The 10,444-nt window shown below is 35.3% G+C and overlaps 1 protein-coding gene across 1 annotated transcript in view; it reads left to right on the top strand.

The window, feature by feature from the left end:
• The first annotated feature begins 2,354 nt into the window (after positions 1 to 2,354).
• Positions 2,355 to 10,444, top strand: part of LOC122818728 (craniofacial development protein 2-like) — a 59,990-nt gene continuing 51,900 nt past the window's right edge. Inside the window, exons 1-2 of the mRNA XM_044093789.1 lie at positions 2,355 to 2,413; positions 2,494 to 2,587. Coding sequence (XP_043949724.1) covers positions 2,355 to 2,413; positions 2,494 to 2,587 — 153 coding nt within the window. The remainder of the gene's footprint in view (positions 2,414 to 2,493; positions 2,588 to 10,444) is intronic.

Here is a 10,444-nt window from a genome sequence, read left to right as displayed (position 1 = left end):
GCCATAAAAAGGTCACGATCATGTCTGTAAAGAGTATTCTTGATTGACCCCACATCCCCATGTGACATTATTGATTATGTATCTTCCTCCTCATTATAAGCAATTAAAAGTCACGTGAAAAAGATCGCCCACTCAAAATATCCGAAGGTTGTTATCTCAGTGAAACATGTCTGACAATGTTTGGGAATAGTGTTTTCTACGATTGCAAGACAAGTTTATAAATAATAAAAACCCCAATAAAATAAATCTCACAAGTTAATGATTCTCAGATGTGGAAAATATTTTGAAACCCAAATTTTGTTTCCGCCACCGAACGATTAAATGGTAAATTGTCAAAGATTCTATATATATATATATATATATTCTATATATATATTCTTTATCAGCGTCACTAGACGAGTCGATCTAGCCATGTCCGTCTGTCCGTCCGTCTGTCCGTCTGTCCGTCTATCCGTCTGTACGTCCGTTTCTACGCAAACTAGTCTCTCAATTTTAAAGCTATCTGGTTGAAACATTCCTAAAAGTCTTCTCTCTATTTCAGGTAATATATAAGTCGGAACCAGACGGTTTGGACAATTTCTTATAGCTCCCATAGGATCTATCGGGGAAAAAAAATAAAAACAAATTATATCTTCGTTGTTTTTTAACATATAACCTTCTAAGCTGTTTAATTATTTCTGAATTTCAAATTAAATTTGATCAAAATCGGATGACTATATCATAAAGCTTTCATAAGAACGATAGAAAAATATAAAGCTTTGGTGCTTTTTAACGTATAACCTTTTAAGCTTGGAAATAACAATTTTTCATCAGTTCTAAATTTCGAATTTAATTTGATCTAAATCGGATGACTATATCATATAGCTGTCATAGGAACGATCGGAAAATTGGTGGGAAAATAATGTGAAACAACTCGTTTTCACATTATAAGTTTATTGGTTAATATATGTATGTCGGCATATGCCGTGGATAAGCAATATAAAGTTGGCTAAAGCATATGTAATAATTCTACTTGAGAATTATGTTTATAAGCGAAGAGTATTACCACCAGTGAGGTGCGCACATCAGCAAAACGCTGACTATTCACGACTACAAACGTCGCTCAGAGGGGTCTTGCAATTGTAAATATAACTACTAGGCTGATACTCGCCCCTGAAATATTAATAAAAGCCTATAAAAAATAACTGGATTCCGACAAACTTAACCCCCCTTTAAATCCTGTGCGATGAGATCTCGATCCGGATCCTGGGACATGCAAAAACTTATATTGTATATATAAATATACGTGCACTAAAAGACTGCTGCTCTAAAGAATACCAATTCACTTAAACACAAAAATATATATATGCCTGAGGCACGTGTCGTCCGTAACGCTGGTGCTGATACTCGTCTTCGCTAATTGTTTATCAGGATCAGCACTACCGATTTACTTGATGTAAATGTATTTCAATGCATTTTTGAATGCTTCCCATGATTTTGATTTTCACTTGTGTTTTGGTTGTATTATATGCGCCAATTTGCCTTTGGTAATGCATAAGTTCACTTTAGCTTAGAATGATTCGATGGACACATTTACATTGCACCACCGAGTGACTCGGAGCTGAACAATCTTCGGAAGTATGAGGATTTCGAGTACTGCGGAAAGCATCCCAGTATGTCGAATGTCGTCCTTGTGGTAGTATGTCCCTTCTTCTTTGATTATAAATGCGGCGAGGTTCCGACACATGAAAATCTTTAAACCTATTGGTATTCCTCAAGGGCTGCTGGATCCTGGTGGCTGATACTGAAGGAGAGGACTCCGTGGACGACTGCCCCTGGAAAAATCGCCTGTCCTCGAAGCCGGCGGCTTCCGTCAGCAAGACACCAGAATGGATTCTCCACTTTACCTGAGCATTCTTGTTCATCCCCACAACGCCCCCGAGGTTCATTTCGCTGCCGGTTAAACTATTCCACTGTGACCGCGTCCGGCAGATCCTCCAGGGTCGGAAATTCCTTTATATCGTTGACAGCGGCTCGGCTGCGCACGTTTCTCCCGGTGCTCTTTAACAAGTGATCAACTCGGAGACCTTTTCTTTTGAGCTCCCTTCATTTGGCAGTTCATATTGTCCTTCAAAAGCTCGACAATTTCTTCTTCACCGCTTTTTTGCTTGAGCTTGAAGCGCAAGTTATGCATATCCCAAACATAATCGGTAAAAGTTTCGTGCGGCCCTTGTCTGCGATCCACTAGTTGCTTGACTTTCATGAGGAAAGCGTTTCGCTTCCTGGGTTAATGAGTAAAAGTCTAAATCGTAATCTTCCGCCTTGTCTTCCATCAGTTGCCAATACCATTTAGTGGCCGCACTGGTTAACAGAAGATGGAAGTCGCGAAAGACTTGTTGGAGACTAAGGTCATACACTCTGACAACAGCAGACAGTTTGTGTCCCAAATATTTGGGGAGCTTTTGACCCGCTATGGTATTTCACTCGTAAAAACTGGCCTTTACTCCCCACAAGCGAACGCGGCAGCACCGCCAATGTCATTAACACAGCGGAGATCGTTGACCACAAGGATGATATCCAGGATGTAAACAAGACCATGAAGCTCATAGTTCGTCTACTCCTTAAGGTCGTCAAGTCAAAAAAAAACAATAAACCGATAAAGGGCGAAATGGGTGGCAATTAAAAACAGTAAATCGCCAACAACAATAGACAACAAAAAGCAAGTGCACGCATTTTTTTTCAATACAAGTGAAGCAAGACCGACAACTAATGCAAGAAATTGGAGCTGCACTGGCCAGCTCAACCATTGAAACTGACTTGTGCCGCTGTGGAACTCCTGTACGATGCATACATATATACATATTTATACAGCTATAGTGCTATTTTTTTTGTGTAACGTAATTTTCGTGTTAGGTTTTTGTGAGCCGCCATCAAATATTGCACGTATATACATGAATAAACCAATCTTAACATCTTCTAAAACCTAGGATTTTCATATTCCTTAAGGAATTATATATATAATAATTCCTTTCCGGATCAATAATTATTCATTATCAATACTTCTCATCTCTTCTAACCAATGAATAGTCTATCTCCCATGTTACAGAATTACCTGTATTGATTTCAAATAATATGCCCACGTAACAGTTCGCACGCACGTCCCATTTTCAATATTATCGTACACGCCCACCACTTCAACACTATAAATGATGAAGGACAATAGCCAGTGTTTCAAAAATAGTATTGAAGTGGGTTCGTCTGCTACATCAAGCAGAACTTAAGTAAATGTAAAAGAAGTGATCGAGAAAATAAGAAAAATCGAAAATAATTAAATAAAAGCTAAAATTAATTACCAAAGTTTTCTGTGCAAAAAATAGCCACGTTCGCTCGAAATCCCATAAGCGAAATTCGATTCAACCCCTTGACGGAAGAGTCAAGAAAATTTATGAGCAAATTGAAATGAAATTTTTGTCCACTTGCTATTTATACCCATTAAAATATAATTATTTCCTCACGCAACTCTTCTAGTAGTACTAGTGTTACACAATGCTTTCGATTCCACCAAAATTTCCAATTGTTCAACTAACACATTAACAGAATTCCAGTAAACATAGTTTGGATTTGACTTCTGAGGGTCATGTAACCAAAATCTGTTTTTAAGTGAAGTGGAGTAGGCTGTAGGATTGAAAGTATTGTCTATCAACTTCTTAATAATATGGCTACATTTGTATACTCGTATACCCTTGATTCGGTTATTAGGAGTAAAGCCTACTCTATGTATATTCGTTTTTTTATACATATATATCAGTTTTTTTTAGGTCCAACACATTTTCTCTGGTCAAATTACTGATATTAAAATCATAATTATAACTAGTGTTTTTATCTTCTAGATCCTCCAATTGTAAATTCGTCTGATTTCTGACTTGTTGAGATCATCGAATTTTCAAACCTAGATTTGGTTAACTGAGACAGACTATTCATCGTAGTATATTTTACAAACTTTATAGTGAAAGAATTTAAATATTTTCGAAATTCATGTAATCACTCCTCAGTTACTGAACAAAAAGCGCCATATTGCAATATTTATATACCACTTCCCAATAAAAAAGAGTCCATATATTTTTTTCATTGCATTAAAAAAATGTGCATTTATTGTTTTCTTTTTAAAATCTCACATTACACAAAAGGATTATGTCCTTATTTCTAAATAAAAATTGTCATTACTTTTATGAATATTAAATTTTCTATCAACCATCTGATTGATGATATTATCCTGAAGAGAGAAGTACCTTTCCGGCATGTAGGGGATGTGTTCCTGCAACTGGAGAGCAATAGATTCTCCAACCTTTGATGTTTTGCGCTCCTCCTTGAGGATCGGGAGTCTTACATTTTCAGGCACCCTTGTCTTCGATATCAGCGTCTTTTTATTAAATTTATTGAACTCTTTTATTCCAGTTCATTGAGCTTTTTGGACGTGCTACGGTTGTTACCCTGATGGTTGTTTACCTTGATGGTTTAGACTTCGTCTTGGATGGTAATTACATGAACAGGGGTGAACTCTTCCTGCACTGTAGCTGTACTATGTGTGTACTGCATCTATACTGTATCTGTTTATTTGTCAACTTTTACCAGCTGTTCTAGTCTATTGTTAAGAATAATCAAAGTTCTTGTTCACTAGATGACGAACGATGTGAAGTAAACACTTAGACTGTGAATTTCAAAGGTAAATTAACCAACCAAATGTACCTGTTATGCCTCCACATCCTCTACGAAAGAAAGTAGAAAAGCGAGGCACCGGTGTCCACACTTGTACGTATCAAAGTCTTGAACTCTATCGTTTTGAATTCTATAACCCAAGTATTTCACAACTTCTCTAGGTTGCTGAAGATTTCCAAAGCTATCGAAATAATGTATTTTTTTTTATTTTTATTATATGCAACCCAATGTGTACCACTTGATTGTGATTTACCTTGGTTTACTACACCCCACTCCCGAATTGTTGGTGTTTCTCGAAGTAGATCTTTCATAAATACACCTCTTAAATGAGGGATATGTTTCTTAGCAAAACATGTAATGTCGATATTTGATAATGGTCTATTGGGTAGCAGAGTAATTACGTAATTAATTAATCTTAATACCTTTCCCCTAACTATAGGGCTTGAGAAAGAGACCATAGCGCTTTCTATTGGCTTAAGATATAACCCTTCTCCCATAGCAACACCTTCAATTTTCCGTTTGTGACGTTTCTTCTCCTCCATATCTTTTTTAGCCATTCTTGCATTGTTAATTGTCTTTGCAATTACGGTACTACCACTCGCTAAGCTACCAAGAGCGCTGAGGGCCGTCAAGATAGACACGATTGGTAGAAAACCTCCTCCTATAAAAACGTTTTCTCCATTTTTTTGATGTTTAATCATTAAAGATTTCTCATTGAATGAAATATATTAAAATAAAAGATGCATTTAATAAGCCAAAACAAAATATTGTAGTTAGAAATATTAAAGCTGAAAACGAGAAAAATCTACCGCCACGACAAAGTCCCCTTTTACCGAACACTATAAGAGCTCTAATTGTTCATTATGATATTCGATGACGTAGCTTGTGAAAAACAGGACAAAGATTCTATTTTTGTATGGGTCGACATACAAATATCGACTCTTTTTATTTATGTCAAACATATAGCCACATACCGAAACATTTGATTCGTGACAATGTCAACTTTATTAAAATTTTTCAACAAGGTGATTTAAATATGCGGCATATATATCGGGATCATAACACAGATATGAATTATGAAACATTTGTAAAAATTTGTAAAAAGTGTTGGAAGGATAAGCACGGATTCCTCTTGATTAGCAAGGATGAAGAAATGGATAATGGAAGGTACAGAAAAGGATTTGATCAATTTATTATGATGTCAATAAAAGCTTGGTTAGATACCCACAATCCCTCAGTTTATCAATTGATTTCACTTACATTATCGTTGAATGGAAATTGTTCCATTATAAATACAAACTTATTTCCACCTATCGTATTGAATGAGCAATATGAATGCGCTCCTATTGACTTTAATATGCATAATTTATATCCAAATATTGCCGAAAAAATAATTTATTTCACATCGGTGACACTGTTATTACGATTCCTACTGGATCATACGAGTTGAATGACATCACCGATTTCCCTTACAATAAGTTAATAGACTATAACCTTGAAATAACATTAAGAATCCAAAGTAATAATAATACACTCTAAGTTGAAATAATTTCCTTACGAGAGCCCGTTGGACAACTGTCCAACCACATCCTACAAAAACCTATCGATAATATTAGACTGTGAACATATTAAATATCTATACAATTCGTTTGGAATGTAATATAATCAGCGGATCATATGTTGATAATACACCGAATCATGCATTACATGAATTTGGCATTAATGTAACCTGGGTATAAAATGACAGTGACACCACATAACCTAATTTATTAACCGATCAACTATGATAAGATAAGCACACTATCTATACGCATTATTGACCAAAATGGTTATTTGATGAATTTACGTGGTGAAAACGTTTCGATTCGCATGCACATTCGGCTGAAAGAATGATTATTTATTATTAAATACGTAGCCTAAGTGGCTGAGGGCCAAGCACCACTAATTGTAAAGCAATATAAAGAGGACCACAGTAAAGCTCACTCACTTTGAAAAAAAAAACTATTTTTAAAGTCGTTAGGATTGAAGCTTCGAGTATAATATTCAAGTGGAAAGAAACACGAAAGGAAGTTAACTTCTGCAAGCCGAAGTTGGTATACCCTTGTAGTTATAAGAAATGATGAACTTTAGTTAGACCATGTGAAATTTTTAAGGATTGTTGCTGACTTCAGTGATATTAAAAAACAAAATGTATTCTTTTTTTAGACTTTTTTTTACATCTAATAAATTGAATCCGAAATTCGAAAAAATATAAAAAATTATATTCCCAATATTTTAAGATAATATGTCAAAAAGCCCAAAGCTATAATTAGTTTCATATTATTTTCTCACCAATTTTCCGATCAGGCAGGTTTATGATATAGTCCTCCGATTTTGATCAAATTTAATTCGAAATTCAAAACTATTCAAAAATTATCGAAGATATCATTTTTTCATACTATTTTACCAACAATTTTCCGATCGTTCCTATGGCAGCTTTATGAAATAGCCGTCCGATTTTAATCAAATTTAATTCGAAATTTAGAACTGATGAAAAATTGTTATTTCCAAGCTTAGAAGGTTATATGTCAAAGAGCACCAAAGCTATAATTTGTTTCATATTTATTTCCCACCAATTTTGCGATCGTTCCTATGACAGCTATATAATATAGTCATCCGATTTGATAAAATTAAATACGAAATTCAAAACTTATTAAAAAATGTTATTTCCAAGTATAGGAGGTTATATGTTAAAAAAGAAAGAAGATATAATTATACCCGTTAATCGAGGAGTAACAGGGTATACTAGATTCGGCGGAAAGTATGTAACAGGTAGAAAGAAGCGTTTCCGACACCATGAAGTGTATATATTGCTGATCAGGATCACTAGACGAGTCGATCTAGCCATGTCCGTCTGTCCGTATAACCGCTGAGATCTCAAAAACTATAAAAGCTAGAGCCCTATGACTTGGCATGCAAATTCTTGGGATTCCTGCGCAGCGCACACAATTGTCATTCTGAAAATGTTGTTTGTTGCTAAAACGTATTTGTTTCATCAATACCTATCGATTGACCCAATCGTCAGCTCATCAATATCGAGGAAATGGGCTGTCCATCATTTAACAGGTTTAAGGGAAACCGGTTTCCATATTGTCAAACACATCTTAATAGAGGGGTATGGGCTCTAAACAACGCATACAATATTTTTAAATTTTTTAAAATTGGCACCAAAACAAGAAAATAATTTTATATACATCATTTTGAAGTTGAGACTAGATGTGTAAAAATCTAAAAAAAAGCCAAAATTAATAATATGAAATTTCATGAGGAAATTGGCCAAATTATCGAAGATTTAAAGGACAGATACTATAATAGCGCATCTATGCAAATCGAAACGGAAACTAGCTAATTTGGAGAGAATGCATATATCTAAACTCTACTTAAGGAGCATTTAATACTTTGATTTAAGCACTTTTAAAAAAACTAGCTAGTTTGGCGAGAAAACAGCTATAAATAGCTACATTTTGTATGCTCATAACTTCTGAAGTATTGAAGCTAAAGGCTCGGTCTATTCGTCGTTGCCCTTTCAACACGATTTAACTGTATACCACCGTTTAAAAATGATCGGTCAAAGTTTTTTCATTCAGATTTTTGTAGCCTTTTTTCTGATTTCTCAAGTTTTCAAAATTTTTTAACTTATCCACGTTCAAATTATAAATTCACAAAAATACCATATTTACTAGTTCAGAACAACTTACAGTGCCTGAGCAATGAACTTCTTTTGTGCGTGTCCAAACTCCACTGTTTTAAGCTTGTTTGTGCCCAACCGAAGTAGGCACTTCTAGTCACGCCGCGGGACAAGGTGGTTATAGTGAGCGACTTGTCGCTGGCACAAGGACGCTTTTATGGCAGGACGATTGCGTCACGACGGTGGACGGAGAGGCAATGCGGGCACTGCGCTGAGGTTTGAGCTACCGGAGGTTGAGATGTGTTACGAGGCCTATTCCCAGACGTGGGAAGTAGGCTTTCAAGGATGTTAGAAGTCAGCGTAGTTGGCTCGACTGACACTGCAACAATGTGCTGACCGCCTTGGTGGGTCAGTGCACCTTCGAATTAGTGAGTTGGCTCGGCTGACACTGTAACAATGCTGACCGCTTTATGAAACCTTAAGTAATCCGTTGACATTAAATATTATATGCTGATTAGCAATGTTCATAAGTAGTGGGTGACACTGAGCGACTGGTACTGATTTGTTGGGTGCTGGTCATTTTGTGCACCCTTGTGTGCGAACAAAAACTATGATCCAAAGCTATTTTTTATTTAGATTTATTTTAGCCTTCTTTCTGTTTTCTCAAAAAATGCTCCTTCGATTTCAAATAACATTTTAAGGTGTAAAGCCGTTGAGATTCTTTAACTTTTTGCTAACGACATATTCTTGTGAAAATACCCATGTCAAAGAAAGTAATCAACAAAAATGGCCAGATTTACCAGTTCAGAGAATCTTACACAGCATAAGCATTGACCTTTTTTTGTGCGTATCTAAACTCTACTTAAAGTTCTGGAAATTTAAGATTATGATAAAAAACCTTATAGAAAAACTTTGATTTTACAACTTTTGAAAAAGTTATATAGCTTGGAGTGGCCCAACGACACCAAGCACGTGATTGTTACGCGCGGAGCCCTATTATCCAGTTGGGCAAAAAATACGAGTTCGCGAAGAAGATACATAAAACAAATTGAGACGGGACAGAAATAAAACTAAAAGCAAAACTAAGAATAAAGCAAATTAGTTCACATATTAGTTTTTAATACCGGCATAGAAGTTGAAATTCAAATTAAACGACAAAGGTTGTAATAGTTGTACAAAAATAGTACCATGCATTGTTCTACGATATATTCAAAAGTAGGACGGACAAATTAAAGTTTAGGGTCCAGAAGAACACCTAAATCGGTAAATGAATATGTACGGTCAAGTTGCGCATTTTTAAGAATGTAACTGATAAACGTAGAAGTACTCTATAAAAAGTCATAACGTTGCATTTAAGGCAGTTCAAATTAAAAAGGTTGTACTCACACCATCCATGAAAACAATCATTATATGACTACACGAGAATGTGTTATGATTAAGAGCAGATCGTTAATAAACAAATTAAGCAGCAAAGGCACCAAATGACGACCCTTAGGCACTTCAGATGTCACTTAGATCAATTTTAAAACAGCATTCTTGAATATAAACCTATGAGTCCTACCTTTCAAGTAACATGTTATCCAAGATAATATATTACCAGGAAACCCAAGCTGATCCAATTTAAATAAAAGAAAAGTTAACGGAATCAAAAGCCTTACTAAAATATGTATATACAATGTCATTAACCTTTTTTTTATTGAATCCATTGATAACGGAATCAAAAGCCTTACTAAAATATGTATATACAATGTCATTAACCTCTTTTTTTATTGAATCCATTGATAACAATAGGAATCACTTCAAGAACGTTTGTGGTGGTCGATCTTCGCTTAACAAAGCCATGCTGACACGGTGCTATAATCGAGGAACATAAATGTTACAAATAAGAAGTAATAATACGTTCAAGTGCTCAAATTTCCGACAATTTAGAAATACCTCTTCTTATGATGTGGAATAATAAAAGAGTCTTTCCAGTTAGTAGGATAAACTGATGATGAAATCGAAAAATTAAAATGTTAACGATTCGGTTTACAAATAGTTGACGAACAAAAATGAAGCACACATTCAGGGAGTCCATCTGGA

The sequence above is a fragment of the Drosophila biarmipes genome, unplaced genomic scaffold, assembly GCF_025231255.1.
Source record: "Drosophila biarmipes strain raj3 unplaced genomic scaffold, RU_DBia_V1.1 ptg000009l, whole genome shotgun sequence".
NCBI classification, from domain to species: Eukaryota; Metazoa; Arthropoda; class Insecta; order Diptera; family Drosophilidae; genus Drosophila; species Drosophila biarmipes.
The sequence above is the reverse complement of the archived record's forward strand: the minus strand, read 5'-3'. Positions and strand labels throughout refer to the sequence as shown.